Raw genomic sequence first — 25426 nt, 5'->3', positions numbered from 1 at the left:
TTATCTCCTTTGCCTCATTTCAGAGGGGAATATTGTACTTTTTATTATTTTTGGCTACTTTATACCTGTACTTTGCTATATTTTAAAGTGAAATATTGTACTTTATACTCCGTTACAACTATCTGGTAACTTCAACTACTTTGCATTTTCAAATTAATGTTAAAAAAACAAAACAATCAACAAATAAATTATGATGTATTATTGTTGGAAAATCTCACAGTGATACCTTAGTATTAACTTAAGATAAAACTTCATTGTTTCCAGCAGTAAATACACACAGTAATACATCAATAATTTGGAATGAATAATCTCATATACATTGTTCTTATATGGAAAATGCTGCAGTATTAGTACTTTTACTTTTGGTACTTGAAGGATATTTCAGTGTTTATACTTTTGGGCTTTTACTCATGTAAATTAGGACTTGTAATACTTGAGGATTTCTACACAGTGATATTGGTACGTTTGCTAAAGTAGAAGATTGGAGCACTTCTTCTAACTCTCTCTCTATATATATAAATACATATTTTTAATCAAGTAAAACACTCGTGTATGGTGTCTGGACTTGTGTAAGAACAGTCAGGATCATCGGTGTTAAGTACTTTTACTGAAGTACTGTACATAAGTTCAATTTTAGGACACTTTACATGAGTATTTAACATTTTTTGCTACTTTAGACTTCTACTTTATTACATTTCAGAAAGAAATATTGCACTTTTTGCTCCCCTAGAATTATTTTATTACTTGAATTGCTTTACTTTTTTGTATCTTTAATGCTAAAAACTACAATCAACAAATAAAATGTGAAGTATTATTAGCTAAAGATACAACTTTGATGATTCAAATAACAAATAAATGATAGTGTAATATTATAGATCAGGATAAAAATCTGTTGATCTCTGAGAACAAATTGACAAGCAGCAGATTTAAAGTAGTTAAATCACCTTTATCTGCTGCAACATCAAAGTGATCAGTTATTGTAACATATACATTATTCTTATATTAGTTATTTTGCAAATTTAAGTATGTTTTGATGCTAATACTTTTCTACTTTTACTTAAGCGGAGCTGTAAATGCAGGACTGAGTATCTCTACACTATGATACTGTTGCTTTTACTTAAGATCTGAATACTGAATAGTATCACAGGTACACTGAGCAGCAACAAGCTACTCCTCCAGTACATGATAAACCACAGCAACTTATTGATTCAGGTCTCCATTAACTAGTTTTCCTCTGCTGGTGCTGAAGCTCCTCAGTTCCCATGAGAACCTGAATGCTCAAGGCTGAATGAATTATTAAAGAGGCGTTTGTGCTCAATTCTGACACAGTGTCGGTCGATGTACTTTCTTAAATGCACTGAATAAAAATATTAAGGCAGCATGTAGCATTCAATTATATTCTATGGGTTCTTTTTAACATAGGGGAGTAAGCATTGGTCGTCCCGACACGTGGAATCTCTGCAGCAGAATAGAAACAAGCACATATATTGGAAATGACAATGAGCAGAGAGTGGAGAATTTACAAGTCAGTAATGACTGTGTCCAACATTTCCATCTTGTGCCGCCTAATGAGGCTGTGGATTAACTTAACGATCGAGAATTTGTCACCGGTTAAACAGCTCGAAAACTTTATGTGCACCACTGGCCAAATTGAAATTAGATGCTTGGTTTTTTTCTCTAAGCCAGAAAAGAATTCCATTTGCATGCAGTGCTTTATTTTTATCAGTTTATATCATGGGTGTAGCTTTTGTTAGAACACTGAAGGGGAGAAATTCTGTCTGTGTGTCCATCAAACGCTTGATATTTTGCATTCTGGTTAGTTTTCGTGCACCTTTTTGTGCCTTTTTGCATCAGATTAGGGTGGAAATGTCTTTATTTATGCAAAAGAAGCACAAAATTCAGGAAGCAGGTAACAATTCAAAATAAAAATGTAATATTTTTCATTTCAAACATTCAGTACTGAACAGTCAACACATTCTGAAGTGTCTTTGAAGTATACCACATGAAAGAAAGAAATGGTAAAAAAGAAAAAAAACCCTACTAATTAATGTTTCATTATTGTATTCAAAGACAATTGAAAGGTCTTCCTTAAAGGGACTATTTGAATGGTTTTGGTCAAATGAACACGAAAAAATCCATATCACATAAAAAAAATCCATAGCATGGGCAGTGATTTTCTTTAAACACTCAAGGGATCATTAACATTAAGGACTAGTCCTCCCACAAACACCTATTTATCTTGTGAATTTTCAGGCACCAATTTGCACCTTTTCTGCATCAAATTATGATAATAGTGTCTTTATTTATGCAAAGGAAGAGACAAAATTCAAGAACCAGGCAACAATGCTAATTAGAACAGAATAATACAGGCATTCCGTGTTTCTTCCAAAGACAGATAATCTACTTAAATTGACTTTTTCGATGATGTTTGGCTGAAATAACAGAAAATCCGTGCTACATACGGAAAATCTATAGCATCAGTGTAGGTTTTGTTGAACTTTATGAAGAAAACATTATGTAGGAGGGAAATTCTTCATCATTTTTTGCTGCAAATGTCTTAATTTATGCAAAGACAAACAAAAAATGTTGAAAATATAATGGAATACAGTGCAGGCATTCTGTATTTCTTTAAAAGACAGAGAATCTTAAATGAATTTTTTGGGTGATTCAAGCTGAATGAGTAACATTTTGAGTATCAAACGCTTTTGTGAATTTTCATGCACCAATTTTTGCGTGAAATGTATTATTTAGGTAAAGGAAAACCCGAAATTCATGTAACAGGTAACAATTTTAAATATAATGACATACAAGGCTGTTAGAGAATCTTCCTGAAATGGACTACATGGATGATTTTTGGTTGAATTAAGTGGAAAATCCATGTTACATACAGAGAATCTGTAGCATGGATGTAGGCTCAGTTTGAACACAACAAGAAGCTGGAGTGTGTCTTTCTAAAATTTGCATGATTTTGGTTTAATGAGCATGAAAAATAACCACGTGGAAAATCTATAGGCATGGATGAAGGTTTTGTTTGAACTTTATGGAGTAAAACATTGAGTAGGGGGGACAATTTGACCATCAAATACTCAATTTGCTGCATTCTGATGGATTTTCATGCACAAATTTGTGATTTTTCTGCTTCATTTTATCCTGTAAATGTCCTTAAGGAGAAGGTTGAGTAAACATTGTAAGCCGGTTTTACTTTGCTTCTTTCACATTTTTATTCAGGGACAGAAATGCATGTTCCAAAAACTGAAGATGATGTATCTCCTGCTTCCCCCTGAAATCTATTCCTACTGGTACATTAACCCACATAAGAGGCATCACTGCAGCTGGAAATAAGCAGGAGTTGCATAACTTTAGCAAATGCTATAGCAAAACTATGGCATTTTCTCACTGAGTTCTACAGAAAATTTAATTTTTTCTGAATAAACCACCAAGCAGAGTATCATGAATGCAACTTAATATGCAATAAAAACTGTCATTTTCGCTAGAAGAATATCACTAACAGCTCAGTTAACTTCCATCAGATTAAACAAAAAAAAAGTTACATGGTTTAAATATCACATTGCATTGGGTTCTTGGTGGTTTTGCTGCACCACCGCAACACAAAAACTCTCCACCTCCCCCCCATTAAACCTGTTTAAACCATCACCACAATGAACTGTGGCACTAACTGGATTACAAATTCCACTTTTTGCCGCAAAATGTCCAACACAGCGGAGCGTCAGATTGTGCTCCAGTCACTTCGCTGGCAGGTCTTAATGAGTCATGACATAGCTGAGCCTGGAGCGTCCTCCTCCCACGCTGCTCTGCCCACTGCGCTCTGTATTTGAGGCGCCGCTCGGCTGCAGAAGCTCAGAGCAGCTCCCTCCTGCCGACAAGGAGGAGACCGGAGCCGCTCGGTTTTCTTCTCTCTGGATTTACATTCATCTTTTCCAACATGAGGCTTTTCTGCGTTGTGGTCGCGGTTGCGGCTCTGCTGACAGGTGAGCGTTTATTCCTTCTTTTTCTCGCAGTAAAGTTAGTGATCAGTTCAGCACCACGGACAGAGATTCATCCACTTTATTCATGTTTTACTTTTGCAGAGAATCTAGCGCTTCCAGTGGTTAAAGAAGGACAGAGAGAAGACGTGGTATGACTTTTTAAAATGCAATCTGATTTTGAATTTGATCAAATCATAGCAGATTTTTTTTCTATATTTAGCTGATGTGAATCTTGCAGGTTACAAGATGTCTGGTTGAAGTCTTGTCCAAAGCTCTCTCCAAACCGGATTCTCAGCTGGATCAGGAATGCAAAGACATTATCCAAGCAGGTTTGTGGCGCAAACGATATAAAAAGAGAGAGGTGTAGATTTAGTGAAGGGGGATGCTTCCTTCTCAATATTTAAAATGTGTATTTGACTCTGCAGGGAAAATACTGAATGATAGAAGTTGTTATAGAAGCCTGTAGGGGAGCTTTACTGCATTATAGTCCATTATATTTAGATTTTTTTACCTGATGCATGAACTTTGGGTTATGCTTTACCTAAAGAAAGACATTAAAAACACAAGTTGGGGCAGAAAAGGCACAAACTGGTGCATGAAAATTCACCAGAATGCAGGAAATGAAGTGTTTAATACTCCTTTCTGCTTAAGGTTATTTTTCATGCTCATTCAGCCTAATTATCCAAATTTGAAGAAGATTCTTTAACTGCAATTGAAAGAAAACAGCTTGATGGAATTATATATTATATTCTGAATTATTACCTGATGTGTGGATGTTGTGTCTCCCTTGGCATAAAGTAGAACATTTCCACCCTAATTTGACATAGAAAAGGCTTGTATTGGGGCATGAAAATGACCAGAATGCAGGAAACTAGTTTTTAATTTCCTTCCTATTTAATGTTCCCCATCTAAAATTGAAACAAAACCTCTTTCCATGCCTATAAATTTTCCAGATTTGGTTATTTTTCATGCTCAAAGTCAAAATCATCCAAATTTGCGAACTTAATTACAGTAAATTAAGATATTTTGACCCTAATTTGATGCAGAAAAGGCACCTATTGGCACATTAAAATTTGCCAAAATGAGGGAAATGCAGTGTTTTACGAATAAATTTCCCCCTTCTACTTTTTTTCAACCTAAAGTTTCAACAAAACTTCTATCCACGCTTATTGACTTTCCATATGTGGTTATTTTTCATGCCAATTCAGTCTAAATCACCTAAAAAGTCAATTTAATAAAGATTCTTAAACAATCTGTAACTTTAAGGTTGTAGAGACCCTCTACAATTTTTAAAAAAGTGTTATTAAATACCTGAATGTACATAAATACAGGAATTAAGATAACCATGCTCCTAGTTTTAATGTCTCATTCAAGTGAATATATTCAGGAGTCTGTTTCAGCTCCAACAACCTTTAATTTAACATAAATGCAACAAAATAAAACATGACAAATGTCATCTAAAGGCTGAAATCAAATGATAAATCCATCATATCTTGTCCCTGAGAGCTATAAGTGGATCTTTATTCCTCTTTTCATCTTTCTAGGGGTTAAACATGCCCCATTAGACAAGAAGAGCAGTGAGGGGACAATAAACCATGAAGAAGTACTCAAAGGTCACACTGTGGAGCCCGAAGCAAAGGCAGCAGATGTAAAAGACATCGAGGCGCTCTTGAAGTCCGTGGAGGAAAAAAGAGAAACCCCAGAAGACGAGCGCAGCCAAGAGTCCTGGAGTTTCGGCGATGACAAGGAGAAGAGACACGACAACGAAGTGGAGGAAGAACGAGAGAAGAGGAGCGGCTGGAGGCCTGGAAGATACCACCAAAGGAAAAGCAAACGAGGAGATGAGGAAGAGGATAATGAGCGCAGTCAGGAGAGCTGGGGGTTAGAAGAGAAGAGATCCGACGATGAGGAGGAAGAAGACGACGAAGAGGAGAGGGAGAAGAGGAACTGGAGGCCTGGAAGATACCACCAAAGAAAACAAAAACGTAATGAGGAGGAGGAGCCTGAGGAGGAACGTAGCCAGGAGTCCTGGGATGTGGACAAGCGCGCATGGAAGCCAACGCATCGCTATCACCACAAGAAAAAGCTGCACAAACGCAGCGATGAGCCATCAGAGGGCGACGAATTCGAAGAACGCAGCCAGGAGTCTTGGGGTCTCGACGATGAGCGATTCAAGAGGGACTGGAGACCCGGAAGACACCACCAGAGGAGACACAAACGTGACGAAGAGCTTTCAGAAGAAGCCCGAGAAGAACCAGAGGAGGAACGCAGCCAAGAGTCGTGGGATTTTGATACTGGAAGAGAAAAGAGAGAGTGGAGGGCTGGTAGGTACCACCAGAGGAGGCATAAACGTGACGAAGAGCTCGCTGAGGAAGAAAGAGAAGAACCAGACGAGGAACGAAGCCAAGAGTCATGGGATTTTGATGGCGGAAGGGAGAAGAGAGAATGGAGGGCTCGAAGGTACCACCAGAGGAGGCATAAACGTGATGAAGAGCTTTCTGAAGAAGCCCAAGACGAGCCTGATGAAGAGCGCAGCCAGGAATACTGGGATTTTGATACGGGAAGAGACAAGAGAGACTGGAGACCTGGCAGGCACCATCAGAGGAGGCATAAACGTGACGAAGAGCTTTCTGAAGAAGCCAGAGACGAGCCTGATGAAGAGCGCAGCCAGGAATACTGGGATTTTGATACTGGAAGTTACAAGAGGAACTGGAAACCCGGCAGATACCACCAGAGGAAACACAAACGTGATGAAGAGCTCTCAGAAGAAGTCCGAGAAGAACCAGAGGAGGAACGCAGCCAGGAGTCATGGAGCTTTGATGAAAGACACGGCAAGGAAGAGGGAGAAATAGAAAAGCGTATCTGGAAGCCAACACACCGGTATCACCATAAAAAGAAACTTCACAAACGTGGCGGAGGATCATCAGAAGAAGAGGAAGAACAGAGGGGTGATTCAGAGGAGAATATGGAGGAGGGAAAGGACAGAGATGAAGCTCTGAGGTATCTATCATCAGATTTACCTTCTGCTGGTTAATTCTGAGTTTGTAGAGCACAAAACACTGATGTAAACAGGGATAAGAAAGTAATTGGCACACTTTTTTTTTCAGGTATCTGGCTGAAAAACGTAATCCCTGGATTTTCAGAGGCTACTATCATCCTGCCTGGTATAAAAGGGATTCAGATGAACATGCTGCCACCTCAAACAAGGTAGACTTGAGGTGTCATTCATTTATATAGCATATTAAACTGAACGAGGAACTAGTTTTAAAGGCTTTGAATTAACGCACGTGCAATGTTCCATCAATTTTCCAAGCAAATCTTGAATTTCATTGTGTTTAATGGCCATTTTTTTCATGAGCAGGTCATTATTTTGGTCAGTTGACATGATGTGGTTCTGCTTTTCCTCTGCTCAGATGGACGAACTGGCCAAGTTGCTGAGCTACAAGATAAACCAGCTGGCAAACCACTCGAATCAAGAGGAGGCGAAAAGGAGCACAAATCAGAGAACACTCACTCCACAGGAGGTAAATGGAAAAACTGCATCACTAACTGCAAAAAAATGACCCTGATGGACAATTTCTGTCATGGTACCTTCATCAAACCTCTAACTAGACCACTGAACTACAGTCTCGGTGGACGTTTCCACAATTACAAACCAAAATGGTGATTTGACAGTTTGATTTGCATATTACATAGGTTGCAGTTTAGGATATACGAGGTACAACTTCTTAACTAATGCTTTATTTAATTCAAATAGAAGCTTCAGGGGTCATTTATGCTGCCAATCAATGTATAATACATGGTTCAGGCTGCATGCTGTGGTTCAACTGACCAGTCTCATTATTTATGAGCCACAATTTAAACATTTGGCACAACATTGACCCAATGCCAATGATTTAACAAATTCAAGCCTTGTGATGCAGCCACATTTTTGATCGTATTTCATTTGGTGACGCTCCATCACATTTTAAATCTATTAAAATAATCAATGTTGAAGTGAAGCTTGACTTTAAAAGATAATGTTACAAATCAAACTGCAATATCTGTCAAAAAAAACCAAAACAAAACACATTTAGATGTTTTCCCCTGATGTTCTAGCCCTTTTTTCACTCTAATATGTCATATCTGCTCCTCATGACAACCAGCATCCAGGCAATTTAAACACACATGAAAATCTTCAAAAAACTGGAGCTGAAATTTAAAATATCAATTCTCTGGGAAAAGCACTTAACTCTGCAGTCGTCCCCATAAACAATTTGCAGCCTTTTCAGCTGACCTAGTAAAGTCACGAAGCACATCACGTCCCTCCACCACAGTGTTACTGAGGGGAAAAAAAACATCCATGCTCATTATGGAAATCTCTGCTGTATGTGGAGATGTTGGGTTTTAGCCTTCAGAACCACAGAGCGCTGGTGAATATGCATCTGTGCAAATGCACATCAACAACCACCCCTAGTGAGCAAATACATGAGGACAAACACCAAACCAATGTGTTCACAGGCAATGACTTGTTCAACTCTGGCTTTCTTGGAAGCTGCAATTGCTTTGCTCACATCAGCTCTTGTTCTCGTTTGTCCCTTTTATTTGTTCCCTGCACACCGACGTTTTATGTTTGCTGCAGTAATCGCACTTAGAAGCTCATGATTGTAGCCTCCTGGAGCAATCAAAGCCATAATATGGCCATTAAACGAGAACCACAGCCTGCAGAGACCCCTCTATGTTGTCACACTTTGAAGCAGAAAAACAAATAAGAAAGGCGGCGGCATCGTGATTTATTAGCTCTGTAGCTCCGCAACTCGAAGCATAATCAGGGAATATTTATCCTAAATGACCAATTAAGGACATTTTGGAGCAGGCATGGGAAATTAATCCTTTAATTCGGCTCCAAATGTGGTTAAAAAGCAGATTGCTCAGGTGTCGTCATAAAAGTTGGTGTTGTTTTTGTTGCTGACGTGTAAAATGCTTTCTTTCCCAGGAGAAAGAGCTGGAAAACCTGGCAGCGATGGACATGGAGTTGCAGAAAATCGCAGCCAAGTTGCATGAAAACACGGCGTAATCCAGCAGCATTTAACACTATCAGCTACCAATGAATTGAAGTTGCTGTCTAACTGTATGTCTGCTGATGTAGTGTGCTTACAATGTTAAAAGTGACAAAAAAATATACAAAAAAGAACCATGGAGCCTTGCCAAACCATTTTATCAACCTGTTTGTGATATTTCGATGTTCTGAAATTAATCCGCATGGGAATGGCCTGGATGTTTCTATATATAGTCAGAGAAATGTGAAAACATTAATATACATATGAGAAATTATTCAAATGTGTTCTCAAGACTTTGTTTTGTTTGCACTCAATAAAAAGGACATATTCTGGGACCAAACAGACATCTGTGATTTATTTCTTCATGATAATTAGCTGCACATGATGCTTTTTAGTTCTGCTTTATAATTGGGTGCAGGTACAGATATAGCCCTGGATCAGATAACAAATGGCACTTTCTGCAGGGGTAACTCAATAAAAAAACTAAAAGCTGGAGAACATAAAAAACAAAACAAAAAACAGTGTCATACTTGGTCTCGGGGCAAAAAGACGCAAACCTGTCCAGAACAGAAATGATTAATTCACCTGCTCCTCACACACACTGAGCTCAGATAGCCTAAACTGGCTAACTTCTCAGCATCAACGTGCACTGATGTGAACACAAAAGACGGCAGAAAGTGCTCTGATGAATGCAAACCAGACACCCTGCCTCCGTTACTCCAGATGTGTCAAATCAGTTCAACAGAAACCGACGTCAGTGCTGGAGGAGATTCCCTTCAGGATGCCGGTGATGTGCACTTCTAACGTTAGACGCTCCTGTATCCAGTTTATCCTTCCGTGTCTTTTACCTTCTGCCTCTTTGGTGCCGGTTCCTCCGATCGCTGGGAGGCTGCAGGTTTGGATTGGTCCATGGCAACAGTCGTCCCTGAGAGGAGGTAGCCGCCGCCTCCGCTCATCAGCAGCACGGGATGCGTCCTGTTAGGCAACACCTGGGGAAAATACAGTCAGGAGACGTTAACGCGACTGGAGTGGCTCAGCGAAATAACACTTTAGAGGGAAAAGTTTCGTGAGAATGCAAAACATGCTAAGTTTATACAGTTGCTGTGGAAAAAATGCTCGTAAGTTTTATGGTGAAATAATGTCAAACCATGACGGGTAAAATCTGTAAACCCTAAAACAGTTTGATACAGTTTATATAACACTGAATCACTGTAAAGAAGTTAATCAGGAGAAAACTATGGGTTTTTTTTTTAGGTATTTTTCTCTTGAAAAAAATACATCTTAGTACTCTTGCATAGTTATTTAATATGTGTACAGCATTCAACACTGTAATTTTTGCATACATTTCTCAAGTTTTCACAGTTAAATGTATGAACTGGTAACAGAAACATGCTGTAATATTTAGAACTAAAAACATTTTTGCATTTTGTCCCTGTCAGATTGATGTACTTTTGTGTTGATAAACATATGCTTTAATATTTTTGACAGCTATAACCAGAATTTTTACATATACACTATGTCATGCTAATATTAATATTAAATGTTAAATCCACTGACTGTTGTTCTGATTATGGAAAAATGCTGTAATATTTATTATGGGTCACGCAAACTTTAGTTCATACGGTATTTTCATGTAACTTTTCAAGTAAAACAAACTTTTTTTAAAAGGAAGCACATTTTTTAACTGTAAAATCAACAATATCAATATGTTTCTTTACCATAAATGAACAAAATGTTTTCCTGTAATTTTATGGTAGCGTTCTGGCAACCACAGCTGCTGGAATTTTACCGTATAAATAACAGTTTTATTTTTACAGTGCAATTCTGAGGAAAGCTAAAGAGTAGGAGAACAAATCATAGGAAGTCTCTAACAAATGACCAATTATGATAAAGAACTGAGGCTGCCAAATGTAGAATATTTGCAACAGTTTAGCTCATAAAAGGGTTTGGAACTTACAAATGTGAAAATAAAACAATATAAGCGCCTTGTGAGATGTGGGGAACCAGATACTGCAGGAACAGTTTCAGTGCTTCTTGGTATTGATTCTACTCGTCTCTGAGACTCTTAACCCTTCGTCGGTTAAGCGATTATATTTGGTAACTTCTGCACACATTAAATATGGAGTTGCTCCCGCCTCTCAGTGAGGTGGAGAAGCATGTGGTTTTCACCCAGCCAATCAGTGAAGATCATGCTATGTTACAGCACACTACATCATGGCATTTGACCAATCAGCAGAGGCCTGGAACAGCTCAAACTTTCTCTTTTTTTGGAAGTTGGAAAAAGATGGACTAGCGGTTTGGTCCTCTTCCATATTTGCGGTCGAAACGTCAAAACTAACAATGACTGGTTGACAAAACTCACACATTTTATGGTTGAGTAGTTGTACTAAGTGATGATATAACCATTTCTTGGAATGTTTTTTTTCCACTAATGGGCACAGAACCATATATGGTAATTTCACTGACCTTGAATTTCAACATGAAAATTAAAAATGTCACAAAAGTAAAAAAAAGTCTTACATCCTCCAATAACACTCGAGGGTTGAAATTTTGAATTTCAAAGCATTAATGATCATAACAGGGTTAAACTATGTGTAGTATGACTCACCAGATGTAGGTGGAAGTCACCGATGATGTCAGTCGGCTTTGTCTTTCCTCACACTATCTGGGTTACAGTTTTCTGCGTGACCATATTTCATATTTTGCTGTTTTTTTACAGCAGATTATCCATTTTCACGATACTGTGCGTCTCCCTGCATGCAAGTGATCCACCGAAAATGTTCAACCGACGCTATTTTGAGGGAACACCATGGCTGCACCTTTAGCTTTTTTCTATTTATTTGACCTTTTTTTTTTACCAGGTAAAAATGTTTGAGAACCAGTTCTCATTTGCAAACATGACCTGTCCAAGGGGCGCCAGCAGGAACAAATACACATGTAAACTACAGACACAAACAGACATAAAAACATGACAAAGAACAAAAGTAAACAAGAAAGAAGCATGGAAACTTATCCATGTGAGTGAAAAAAATTGTGCATCAGGTAATGTTCACTCAAGAGAACTTAAGAGCCATACAACTAGGAAAACTTGATTAATGCCGCTTTCTACATCACCAAAACGTATAACTGAATTGCTGTGTGCATACTTTTGAAACAGCAGATCTTGTCATAATTCCAGCAAAGAACTAAAATGCATGATTGCGCACATTTAAATTAGGGCTGGGACTTTAACACGTTAATTACGATAAATTAATTACAGAAAAAATAACGCGTTAAAAAAATAACGCATTTAATCACACCTTTCTCAGTTTCCTAATTTCTGGCACATCGGTAACACTGAAACATCAGACCAACATGGCGGCTTGACCACAAACTTTCTTGTTTACTACACAAACAGTTCAGCAAAAGTATTTCTGAAAGCATTTGAGGGAAGAAATAAGCTGTGCAGTTGTTGAATCTGTCCTTGTTTTAGTTCAACGACAGCTAGTTTAGATGTTTAACGAATATTTTGCAATGCGTCGGACCTCTGCTGCCCACATCGAATTTGCATTAAATAGAAGGCAAGTCTACAGACCGGAATACAGCTCGGAACACAACACAACCAGCATGCAATGCGGTGAGTTTCACATAGACAATGAATGGGATGTGAGAAATTGATGATCCAGTGGACACATTAGCTACAGTCCTGGAACCGGCAAACGGTGTAGCCATCCCATAATAGTCCACTTTTCAAGACATTGAAAGTGCTTGAATTTACAAAAAGTCTTAAAATGTTGAATATAATCACTATAACTGCACTTTGAGTTTGCAGTAATCTGTGAATGTAGTAGACACGAAAAATGCAGATAAATAGAAATGAAACAAACATTTTTGTTGTTCAAGTTCACGTATATGTGTATGTCTGTTCATCCATTTAGCCATCAATCAAAATGTATTTGAACAGAAAAACTTTGCTTATTGTGTCAAATATTGCTATTTGGCAAAAAAATACGATTAATCACGATTAATTAATTACAAAGCCTCTAATTAACTACATACATTTTTTAAATTGCATCCAACCACTAGTTTAAATTATTCCATCATAGAAAAATCTGAGTTATAGGAGTCACTGGGAACTCAAGACTGCCATGATAAACTTTTGTTTGTGACTTTTTACACACACAATCACATTAAGTATGAATTAAAACAGCGTTTACTGCATAAAATAAAACATTCAGAACATTTACCTGATAATGCCTCAGCCAGGTGTCTGAGAGTCTCAGGTTCACCGTGCCGCCTTGCTCCTTGAGTTTTGTATAGCACTCGATTAGAGTCTGCAGAAATCAAAATGAAAAACAAGCGTTTAAAACAAACTGATCTTTTCAGCAGCATAAACACGACTGAGGTAAAAAGTAGAACGATGTGTGATGTGATTCTAACTCCTCGGCAGTTACAGAAACGTCCACCGCTCTCATGCAGGGGACATCTGTGAGCAGTGGCAGCTAATGGGAGATCCTTCTAAGATAACTGATGAGGCTCATTCAGTGGCTGTGGCTCTGTGAACGTCTCACCTCTTTGTACTGGGAATAAACTACAAAAGGCCTGGAGGGGGCGAGGAATTTGAGCAGGGTCATCAGGACCGGACACGGGTGGAAGCGACTCGCTATCACCAACCTGCGAAACAAACGGATGATCAAGCAAACCTGTCCGATGTGAAATACACCGTCAACAGCACAGTTTGTAATTGGAATTTAGCCGATGAGCTGTCCGTGACATATCACCAAAAGATGCAGAGATTTACCAGCTCCCCGTGGTCGATGTTCTCACCATATTTCATACGACTGGATGAGAGTCGGTCGAAGAGGCTGATTTAGGACGATTGGCTAAACTGTGCTCTGTGGCTGAGTTTATGATATAGCTGCTGTGATGTAGAGGAGAAATCAATAAGCTAACAAGATCAATACTTGTACTCTGAGCTCAGATGTCACCTTCACACCAGTTCATGCATCAATCATGAAGAAAGCTGTACGGTTCTTGATTTTAGATGAGAGGAAACTGCAAAGCAATCAATTTATTCACCTTGAAAGGACTCATCACCGTGCAGGAGCTCAGAGGAGGCTGGGTGATTTACGGTGACGTTTTATGGCGTAGTTAACGACTCTTTAATCATTCGTACATTTCTCATGCGTGGATTTTAATTGCTTTTGTTTTGGTGCAGTTTAGAGCCGGTAGAAGTGAGCAGAGAAACAAAAACGTGACACCAACCCGTCGGCGTTTCTGCCTTCCAGCAGGGCTGCAGCAGCCGCCAGCTTCTTCCGCTTCTCCTCCAGCTTCACTTTTCTTTCTTGAGCCTGACAAAAAAAAACAAACAAAAAAAAAAAACAAGGAGGTCAGGACACCATTTGTGATGTTTCTTTGCTTCACCAGCTTCAAACAAGAAGCACAACTTTTCATCTGAATAAATAACGTCAGCTGACATCAAGGGAAAAATATCAACTGCCTCCTGTTTATTATTACAAACATAATAGGATGCAAGCGAAACAGACATTTTTAGCAAATATTGGACGTACTTTGGCTTCTCTGCGCTTCTCCTTCTCTATTTTCTCCTGGTCCTGAGCAGCGTTTGTCTCCATGTTCTGCTCCTCTGGACTGCCCTGCTGTTCTGCCTCGGGCTGGATTTGTTCCTCATCTGCAGCCAGGTTGAGCTTCTCCTCTGCAATGTTGCAAAAGATAAAGCTCTCTCAGATGAATCTTAGATAATATTTCTGAATATTAGCTTGCAAATTGTTGAAAATTACACAAACAATATCGCAAATTACTCAAAGTTTGTCCAAAACGACTCAAAATGTGTCTAAAAACCTAGCTTAAAAGTGTCAACATGACTTTTTAGAAATGACACTTCCAACAAAATTCAAATGTTCTGAGGCTCAGAAATGATGCAAACAGTCCTTAAAAAGTGATAAATCCAGACTCGGCAAAAATTCACAGTATGAAGGTAGAACTTCCTTTTATGTCATAGTTTTGTTCATTTACATCATTTTTGCTTCTTTCTGTGGTTGTTTTGTGTCATACTTTGGTCATTATATGTCTTTATGAGTTTAATTTGCGTCTCATTTTGGTTGTTTTGTGTCCTTTAGTGGGAGTTTAGCGTCACATTTTAGCTGTTTTTCGTCATTTTGTGGTCTTTGTGTGACATTTTAAGGCATATTTTAGCTTGATAATGCAAAAAAATGAAAAATAGAAAATGCTAATCAGAAGGGGACATTCACATCTTAGTATCTGTTCAGCTGCAACCAGAAAATGTTGGTTTTCTTTGGCAATTCAGAACAAGCTTGTAGCTTTACTGTCTCATCGAAAACAACAATAACTGTAGCACTATAAATAAATGTGGCACTTTGAAAAACAACACTTTTCAAAGTGCTTTGATAAAATGACAGTGTTGACTTCATATCTGAATGAGCACACTGCTTTTTTCTGGATAAGTTGTGACTTAATAACATTTCTGTCACCTACAAAAGGTAATACAAGTCTAAACTGCATGCAGTACCACTATAAATTAACAAATAGCCACAGATAAGATATGCAGTTTGAGTTGCGTGTAGTGATTTGGGGGAGGCCTTTTCTACATTTCGACATCATTATTGGTCCAAAAACATCAGAGAGCAACACTTTTAGTGTCAAAATCATAAACCATGCATCTCATTCACATTTCTCTGCAACATTTATTACAAACTGAACTCTCTGTAAAAAATAAAACTCAGTAATGAATGTAATTCTAGCTTTAACAAAATAGTAAGCACTAAAGTCTAATTTGTTGCTTCCAGATGTTAGGAGTCTTTCCTCTGAGTTTATTAAAATACCTGCATCATCATCAGACAGCAGCTGAAGTCATGCGAGTGTCTCAGCCGTGCACATTCATGCACGTGGAACAACAGAAGTAACCTCATTTAAAACTTATGGCTCTAAATGATCTCCGACATGGTGACAGGATGGATCAGGATCCCACAGCAAGTTAAGACATGAGAGCCGTCACACAGGGTTACGGTTTATAAGCCGGCGTTAAATCATTTTGATTCAGTCTTGTTTATTATACGTCACTTAATGTACTGTCCAGTCTTGCATGTAGGACAAATATAATGCATGCACTGTGACAATGTCTGAATAAAGACATGAGAAACATTAAAAGTGACAGAATGATGTAACTTTAACAGACTGATGACGCAGCAATGTTAAGTATCACATGCAAGTGAACAGATTTAAACTATCAATGTAAGAAAATGTTATAAAATTATCAGAATGTTATGATTAAATGCTCTTTATGATTTCAAACTACTGTATAACTGTGTGACTGTAAACTCTTATAACCCAATGGACTCAGTAAATTTCCATGATTAACTTTGACCATGAAAATACAACAAGTGGATCCTGCAAGCAGCCGGTTGAAACCAGCTGCTCAGAAACTGACAATACCACTGCAACTTGTTTATGTGCTTATATAAAAGCTAAACTGTTTCTTTATATTGCCAGTCACTTGTCCAGACTGTGTTCTGTGCAGGTTGAAACATTCAATTTGACCTGAGACACGACTCTGACCGTTTGTTTGAGCAAACAGAATTCCAGTGAAGAATTTTCTTCACAGAAAATATAAATAAAATAATAAAGTCCAAGCAATAAAAAGAAGATATCACAAAAAAATCAAGTCTATAAAGTTGGTTTTAAGAAGTGATTTTATAGAAGACACAGATTGTGAAGCCTTTTCTCCTCAGGTAGGTCGGTCTAAAGCCGAGGGGCTCCGATAGCAAAGCAAGTTTACATTTAATCCTCAACTCTGGAGCAGCCAGAAGAGTCTGAGGATCTAAGGCAGGGTGTCAAACATGCGGTCTGCGGACCAAATCCGGCCCTCCAGAGGGTCCAATCTGGCCCGCGGGACGACTTTGTAAAGAGGAAAAATTACAGAGAAGACATTAACTGCAGATTGTAAATTAGTAAAACTAGAAATTTAAAATACTTTCTAGACCATGACAAGTTGTTTTGATCGTAAAGTAAAATATTAGCTTGTTCATCATTCTTTTGTCATTTTGTGTCTTATTTTTGTAATATTTCGTCTTGTTTTTTTGTCTGACTTTTGTTGTTTGTCTCATGTTTTTGTCATTTAATTTCTGGTTTTGTTGTTTTGTGTTTTTTTTTGTCTTGCTTGTGTTTTTTATCATATTTTTGTCATTTTGTCTTTTGCTTTATTCGTGGTGTATCGTTTTGTGTTTTTTTTTGTCTTGCTTGTGTTGTCATTTTGTTTTTCGCTTTTGTCCTTTTTGGTCTTGTTGGTGGCATTTGTGCAATTTTTTTGTCTAGTTTTTTTCGTTTGTCCATTTTTTGTCACTTTGTAAGTTTTTTGTCTAAATTTTGGTCTCTTTTTTGTTTTGTTTCGTTTGTCTCATTTTTTGTCATTTTGTGTCACATTTTTGTAATATTTTGTCTTGCTTTTGCTGTTTTTTTTGTCTGATTTTTGGCATTTGTCTCATGTTTTTGTCGCTTTGTTTCTGGTTTTTGATGTTCTGTTTCCTTCTTGTCTCGCTTGTGTTTTTTATCATATTTTTGTCATTTTCTGTTTTGCTTTATTTGTTGTTTGTGTTTTGTTTTTGTCATTTTGTACGTTTTTTGTCTTGCTTGTGTTGTTTGTCTACTTTTTTGTTGTTTTTTTCCCTTTTGTCATGTTTGGTCTCATTTGTGCCATTTGTGCAATTTTTTTGTCTTGTTTTTTCATTTTTTTGTCACTAACTTTTTTGTCTAAATTTTGGCCTCTTTTCTGTTTTGTTTCGTGCAGTTTGTCTCATTTTCTGTCTCGTTTTTGTCTTTTTGTGTCTCATCCTTGTAATACTTTGTCTTGTTTTTGTTATTTTTTGTCGGACTTTTGTCGTTTTGATCATAAAGTAAAATATTATATCATTCAGCAGTTCCAGATACCTGCGACTAAGCATTTTGTCCCTTTGTAGATACACTGTAAGTTGTAATGTTTAAATGATAAGCTTATTTTTTCTTAAGAAATGTCAGGTTGTTCATGATGTTTTGTACAAAGATAATTCCTTAAATGTGAACATTTTCAGAATGTACTTTTTTCACTAAAACAAAGGCAAACATTAGGAGTTGTGGTTATTCATAGGTTATTATGCTGTGATTTTACTGGTCACTGGAAATCAAACTGGGCTGAATGTGGCCCCTGAACTAAGATGAGTTTGACACCCCTATCTAAGGCTTTGAGCTGGCTCATATGGACCCTGACTTGGCTTAAAGGAGATGATTAAAACCTTAGAATCACTTCTACAACTAACATGGAGGCGATGGAGAGGAGCCAGACCTGAAAAAAAGCTGAGCTGCTGCTTTCCGAACTGGTTGGAGGCGAGAGAGTGACTGGTTCATGCCAGAGAGAATTGCTGTAAACATCTTGGAGAGGCTGCTGAAAGAGGCGGTCCTTACCAGCAGTGGGGTCTTTGGCAGTGGTGTCCAGTTCGCCTGCCAGCAGAGCGTTGACGTGGCAGATGGGAAACTCGTGCAGCGTGTCGTGAAAATGCGCAGGAAAGCCAAAGCTCTCCACGCCCGCTCGAACCGGCCCACCTCCTGGGTACATCTGAATCACCGAGCCGTAGCCTGCACGAGGAGGAAACCACACGACGATCATTCGAAGGCTGTTGAAAGACACTCTGAAATGAAGAATCCTGCACAATTTACCTCCCATCCGCTCCATGATGGATCCCAGCACCAGTCCAGCACAAGTCTCAAACACCAGGACCTTGCTGTGAGCGTGGATGTTTGCCAGAGTCAGCATCTGGGCCAGTGTGTCGTACCGCAGGTGGCTGCAACACAGCAAACAATCATCTCGCTGCTATTCAGAGAAAACTTTCACATTTTGCTGACAGCTCATAACTGGACTCACCAGATCTTTCCTGGTTCCCGGCCGTGGTACATCATAGCCAGGATGCGGCAGGAGGGTTTCAGAATCGTCACAGTGTTTTCATACCTGGAAAAAAAGACAGAAACCGGTTAAAACACTGATTTCTACATTAACTCGAGTCCAGAACAGATTGTGAGTTTATCATCAGCAGACACTCACTTCTTCTTCTTCTTCTTGATGTACTTATCCTGAGCGTACTCGGTCTTATCTCTGAACGTAGAGCTGTTCTCTATGAGCTGCTGGATGATTTCCTGTGGAGAAATAATTGAATAAAGTTTCTTTTGACAACAGAGCCGATCTGTCAAACAAAACCTGAAGGAGCTGTCAAAGGTCACCCCTAAGGTTTTCACAAAACATCGGTTATTTGAAGCTAAAGTGCCAAAAGTGTCCTCAACCGGTCTTCAGAAAGTCTTTAAATCCATACAGGTTAGAATGTCTCTTAAGCAACCCAACAAGGGCTGCAGTGAGTCTTTACTTTTTACTTTCTTGGGCAAACAGATTTTTAATATCATCAATAAGACTATGAAAAGAAATATTTCTTAAAAATAGAGTTCAAGGGCAGCAAATACAATGAAATGAGTATTGAGCCTAAAATGGAGCTTTAAGAGGCAGCAGGCAAAGAATATTTGTTCAAGTAAACCAAGACGCTCCAATCTGTCAGATATGAACCACTTACTTTTTACGACGTGATGTAAAGATCACGCAACAGATCATACACTCAATAAAACGACAAAAGAAATTCAAAAATTAAGTTTCAGTTTACTTGCAAATTGATTTTTTTACATACAAAAATGTAAGTGGTCTCACAACGACTAGTTTAATGCAATAATTCACATTATTTTGCTTTCAACATTTTATTTAACCATTTAAAGGTCATGATTTCCACAAAACCAACAATATCTTGACTTATCTCTCAACCTCCCAGTCATGTCTGGGGCCTTTATCCTCCCATCCCAGTGGTTCACACTTAAAAGAGAATTCTGGGTGACTTCAACCTGCCGTATTTCCTATTAATGTGTCCATTGTGTCAGACCAACTTTGCACTCATCACCTCCACTGTAGTGATTCAGGGAAATGAGGAGTTGCACAGAACAGCTTGTGAACAGCATTTAGTTGGGAAATTAACCTGAGCTCCCTGCAGCTTTCCAAAGAAATCAAACAATTAAACAATTGTCTTCATTGTGACTAAAGTTAAACACAGAAATGAGCTACCTGGAAGGAATATTGTGCTAACTGCATGAGCGATCTCCATCTGAGGACGCTTGTGAGTCTGACTTTTATCGTACTGATGGAGACGGAAATCATAACGGCTGCGGTTTAGGGTAAATGTTGTGCAGCATGTCTGGGTTTAAACTGTTTTTTACAAATTCATGCCATCCTCTTTGTGTGACACATTGTTGATAGTGTCTTATGTCTCAGTACTCCAACACACATTTTAAATCTATAACACAAAAAAATACCAAACTGAAGATTGACTTAAATGAAATTTTAACATATATCAAATTGTAATATCTGCCAGAAAAAAAACTGCAACTAAATATTTTTTCTGTGTGTACCAGTGATGCTGATCTACGTATTTCGATGGGTGTTTTGTCAAACAGTTTCTATCGCACAGATGAAAAACGCTGCAACTAATAGTTATTCTAACTGATGATTATTCTGTTGATTATTTTCTGGATTCGTTGTTTGTCTATAAAATGCCAGAAAATAATGACAAATGTGAATCTGTGTTTCCTAAAACACAAGCTGACAAATATCTTGTTTGACCCCAGAAAATATTCATAGAAGCTGCAATTCTGAGACTTTTATTTCTAACTGACTAACCTATCATCAAACAGGTTGGCATTTAATGGATTCATTGTCAAATAATCAATGTCTCTTTGCAGTTCTACAGGCAAATAAGCCAGGCAGTAGCCATTCATTGTTGGTTTTTGTTTATTGTGGAATTCTACAGTCATGGAAAAAAATATTAGACCACCCTTGATTTCTTCAATTTCTTTTTCATTTTAATACCTGGTACCACTAAAGGTTTATTACCTGAAGAATACAATGAACATAACAAAAAATGGAACAGGGCAAATGCAATTGTGTGAAGGGCAAATGAACCAGGTCATGTACAGGGTTACTCTTGAAAACAGTCTACTTCTATCAGCTGGAAAACTCTTTCCTTCCTCCAATTACTGGATTTTCCAACAAGACAAGGTCAGTTAAAGCCTGGATAGAGAACCAGAACATTAGAACCATGCCTTGGCTGCTCAATCACCAGATCTAAATCCAACTGAAAACCTGTGGAAAATCATCAAATGTAAAATGGAGAACCACAAACCCAAAAACAAAGCAAATTAATTTGAATTGGTGCAACAGGGATGGGCTGCTGTGACAGCAGAACAATGTTAGAAGTTGGTGGAGAGCAGCCAAGACGCATGCTGCAGTCATCAGAAACAATGGTGATGAATCAGTACTAACTAAAAATGCCATAGATATTGATGGAAGAACTGAAGTGATTTTGGTTATTATCAAGAAAACCATGGAAAATGTCTAGATATCAGCTCCTAAATGAAACTCTTATGAGCTATTTTTGTTGTTATCATTATATTTGTCCAAACAAATATACCTTTAGTTGTACCAGGCATTAAAATGAACAAGAAACTGAAGAAAACAATGATTGTCTAATCATTTTTTCTGTGACTGTATATAAATAAAAAAATATTGCCACCATGATTCTTTACTAAACAACCACAAGAGCTGGCAGTGCTGCGTCACTTTCCTCCATATAAATATGTAATCGTAAAGCTGCAGATGTACCTGACCCTTCAGACCTTGCTCTTTGAGCGTCTCGATGTCGTCTCTGGTCAGTTTCTGAGATTTACCATCGTCCACGATGTTTCTGTTGTCTGTGCCTGCCTCCTTTAAATCTGGGAAAATAGAAAGTAAGAAGTAAGGCTTTCAGTGGTCTGGAAATAACAGATATGCATCACAAATTAAACTTCCTCAGGTGGCTAGAAAAAGGCAGTTTTAGAATATTAAAACTGAACAGTGGATGTGACTGCATGCAGCATTGAGTAGTGGTTTACACACCTGAAGGATTTCCTGTCTCCTTTAGTTTCTGTGGCTGCAGGATTCCTCCTGATGAAATCTCAAATGTGGTGCTGTACAAGTTTCCCACTGCATTATCCAGGAAGAACCACTGCTTCTCAAAAATTATTTTTCTGTGAGGAAAACACACATAAATCGTCATTCTTCCGTAGTATTTATACACGTGTAGACAACTGGCAGATGGCAAATTGACATTTAATTAGAAAAATGGCGAACTAGCACCATGCTTTTAAGAAAGGCACCCGCTGAGCTTGTGTTTAGGTGTTAAAAGGAGCACATTTAGTAGTTTCTGACTCACTTCTTCGGTACAATCTGCACAGCTTTGAAGATGTCTCCTCGTTTCAGAACAACATAGTCTCCCTGTTGGATTCTGTACTCTTCATCTCCGTTGTCCGCCATAATAACGGCTGACAAACCGCTTCACCGCACAGCTGGGAGCTAAAAGCCGCTTTTAGGTAATTTCACGGAGTCGTCACTGACAGGGCAGTTCAAAAAAGGCACAACGGGAACCTGAAGTCAGAGCAAAAACACCGCAAGTTAGTATTTCCACGTGTTAGCTTCCATTTCCGTAGCCGCTCAGGACGGAAAGCAGAACGTAGCTGGAGCAATTGGCTGGAAAAGGAGCCGCTGAGTTTTCTAGCCAATAGGAGCGAAGTGCGATGAGGAAAATGTAGATTTCAGAATCATCGATAGAAGCGTTTATACCGGTGTCTGCCAGAAGGAGGGGGCGCTGAATCCGGGGAATTTACTAGAGATGGAGTCTAAGTACAACAAGGTAAAAATACTTCATTTCAAGTAAATATCCTGCATGAAAAATGTTTACTTTAAGTACCAGCAAAATGTTGTTAAATTACTAAAACTTAAAATCCTAGTTTGGTCAGTCTGACTGACATTTAACGTTGTTATTAGTGAAATGTAAATTTGGTAAATACAGATTGTGTGCATGAGCAATTCTCTATACAGACTGCAAAAGCTGGGAACAAGTTTTCCTCATCTTTTAATAATAGATGCGCATCCATTAATCAATTTGTTATTTAATCTTGAATTAATCATCAACACATTTGTCAATCAGTTAAATGGTTTGAGTAAATGTTTAAAGAAATATTCATCTCTTTGATACCCCATGCCTCTTAGACTGTATTTACGTACTGCACTTGAGTATATAGTTACTTTCCACCACTGTCTATGTACAATTCCAGACTTTTCATTATTTGCATCAGTTAAACTCTGTCTCACGATATTTCAGCTTAATTGCATGTATAATATCATAATGTACATCATACCTTCTTCATATTGGCTGTTTCATTTCCATTTTAAAACATGGAAAATTGAATAGACATATTAAATAGGTGCAATATATTGTAGCAGTTTTAGTTTTATAGATGTGTGTTGCACGATATGTAGCCATTTGAATAAGATGCAGGTCATATTTTCAGCATAAAATAAACTTAAAGGCCTTTAGTTTGCACTGAAATTATCTTTCCTTGGTTTGTGCAGTGATGATATGATCGCTGTCTGCATTAATGGTGTCCTAAACTGGTTTTATATGACATTATATTAACAAAATATTGAAAAACACTTATTATTCAATGGGGTAACTGTTGGTGCCTCATCATTTGACAACATTTAGTGTTATGAATATGAAACTGGAGCCTTAACTGCTTCCTCCTCTTGTTCATTTTACCTTGTCTTCCTCCATTTTGCATTCAGATTTGTACAATGATAAATAAAAGTTTATAACTGTACCCAAATTATATGATCCCTTCCCTAGTGCCACTGTCATTTAATATGTAAGTGTTCTACCTGCCTTTTCCCATTGTCATGATGTGTTTTATAACTGCTTGTAATGGTTTGCCAGCTCTACCTGCCCACCACCAGTGCAGCAGTGAGGAGGCTGAGAGAGCAGAAGAGCTCATCCTACACTGGACAGGAATTATCAGGATAAGTTGATCAAATTGAAAATTGAACAAAATGGTGCAACTTTAGGTCATTTGTGCGAGAGACCAATGAGGAGGCAGACTCAGAGACACTCTGGAGACTCAGATGGCTTTTGTTGAGAAGAAGGGTTACTGATATCAGGAGAGGTGACACGACCAGCAACACAGTGATGTGAGCGCTGGTAGCATCAATTCTCAGGATTCTCTTCAAGCTTGGGTATATAATGAGTTGAGAGGTATGCCACATTTAGATTACGGCCCAGTATGGAGACAACTTGTCTACTAGTGTCAGACTAAACAGTATCTAATCTTAACCAAGTCATGTTTTTCCTACATCAGTTGTCTCTCTCTCCTGTATCTTCTGTTGCAGCATCTACCGTTCAGGGTCATATTAGGGACAGAGAAGGTCTGAATGAGCTCCCAGCATTAGTGTGAAAGAAGCAAATAGGAACAGGGGTCAAAAATGACAACCTGTAGGATAATTTCAGGTGACCTATAGGTTCTACAACTTTATTTAAGGTGACTGTAGTTGACAGATGCAACCTGCATGATATTCTGGGACGTCTTCAGTTAACAGCTGCCAGGAAATACCTCAATAAGGGGAAAGAGAGTTATTTTTCTTCATAACTTGCAGCTTTTAAATGACAGTTACACTAAATTAAACTCTGCAATACTAATCAGTTGCTGATTAAGGTTTTGTCAGAAACATCATGTTGAAATCTGTCAAATAACCCGATTGAGGTATAGAACAGGGAAATTAGTGGCAACATTTTCATGATATGTGAACATAAAATGCATTCTAATAGTGTGTTCCCAAAATGAACAAAATATCATGCATTAAAATGATAATACTAGTATTAAAAATCAGTCGTTAAAGCAGCAGAAGCTCTGCTGATCTGCAAAGCTAAGACTGTCTTTCACCGTTTCTGATAATCAGCATTAATTCACCTTGTTTCTGAAATTTTTCTTCATGTAAAAACCATCAGAATTGTTGTAGCAGCAGTGAGAAGTACGGCTGTATGTGTTTTCCATACAGTGGCTCTGAAAAAGTAGGGTGTTATTTTCTCATCAGACATGAACAGAAGATAAAGCAACTGAGTTTTTTTCTCAGAATAGTTCTTTGAGGGTCACCACACATAGCAGTAAACATGATTGGTCCACATAGAGTAAAAACAATACGCCTGTGTTACCTTATGTGAGAGAAAGAGATTTTCCTGTTATTTGTCACCATTTCATCACCAAAAATCGATTTTGTGCTTGAGTAAATTAAATCCCATTTAACGAAACTAATTAAAAACTTAATTGTGATGATTATTCTCAATTCTTATCATTTTGGCACAAGCTAAAACCACACTGGAGGCTGTGAAAATTTCCTCTGTGCTCGAGAAACCCTGAATACAGTGTATAGGAACTTAGCAGCAGAACTCATTACAGTCTAGGAAT

The 25426-nt window shown here is 38.1% G+C and overlaps 2 protein-coding genes across 2 annotated transcripts; one reads left to right on the top strand and one right to left on the bottom strand.

Annotated features, from left to right (window-relative positions):
• Positions 1-3835: 3835 nt before the first annotated feature.
• chgb (chromogranin B) lies at positions 3836-9367 on the top strand. The gene is made up of 7 exons (XM_023271953.3): positions 3836-3989; positions 4089-4135; positions 4225-4315; positions 5531-6986; positions 7094-7193; positions 7400-7510; positions 8962-9367. Exons 1-7 carry the CDS (start codon positions 3944-3946, stop codon positions 9040-9042), a joined length of 1932 nt encoding a protein of 643 aa, XP_023127721.2. The 5' UTR covers positions 3836-3943; the 3' UTR covers positions 9043-9367.
• On the bottom strand, positions 9353-22637 carry trmt6 (tRNA methyltransferase 6 non-catalytic subunit). Its single transcript, XM_023271954.3, has 12 exons — positions 22345-22637; positions 22029-22159; positions 21756-21865; positions 19110-19201; positions 18933-19016; positions 18728-18852; positions 18476-18646; positions 14575-14717; positions 14270-14355; positions 13576-13678; positions 13252-13338; positions 9353-10014 (listed from the first exon to the last, which is right to left on the bottom strand). The coding sequence occupies exons 1-12, from the start codon at positions 22443-22445 to the stop codon at positions 9853-9855; spliced, it is 1395 nt and encodes a 464-aa protein (XP_023127722.1). The 5' UTR covers positions 22446-22637; the 3' UTR covers positions 9353-9852.
• Positions 22638-25426: the final 2789 nt, after the last annotated feature.

Source organism: Amphiprion ocellaris, chromosome 12 (assembly GCF_022539595.1).
Source record: "Amphiprion ocellaris isolate individual 3 ecotype Okinawa chromosome 12, ASM2253959v1, whole genome shotgun sequence".
NCBI classification, from domain to species: Eukaryota; Metazoa; Chordata; class Actinopteri; family Pomacentridae; genus Amphiprion; species Amphiprion ocellaris.
Note: the sequence above shows the minus strand (reverse complement) of the source record. Positions and strands in the feature narration are given on the sequence as shown.

Bases quoted from the DNA above. Each gene is read 5' to 3' on its own strand.
- trmt6 (XM_023271954.3), bottom strand. From the start codon at position 22,445: ATGGCGGACAACGGAGATGAAGAGTACAGAATCCAACAGGGAGACTAT. The intron at 18,853-18,932 runs GTGAGTCCAGTT...GCTGTGTTGCAG, and splicing joins CGGGAACCAGGAAAGATCTG to CCACCTGCGGTACGACACAC. The intron at 10,015-13,251 runs GTAAATGTTCTG...TATTTTCCCCAG, and splicing joins CCTGGCTGAGGCATTATCAG to GTGTTGCCTAACAGGACGCA.
- chgb (XM_023271953.3), top strand. From the start codon at position 3,944: ATGAGGCTTTTCTGCGTTGTGGTCGCGGTTGCGGCTCTGCTGACAG. The intron at 3,990-4,088 runs GTGAGCGTTTAT...TTACTTTTGCAG, and splicing joins GGTTGCGGCTCTGCTGACAG to AGAATCTAGCGCTTCCAGTG. The intron at 4,316-5,530 runs GTTTGTGGCGCA...TCATCTTTCTAG, and splicing joins CAAAGACATTATCCAAGCAG to GGGTTAAACATGCCCCATTA.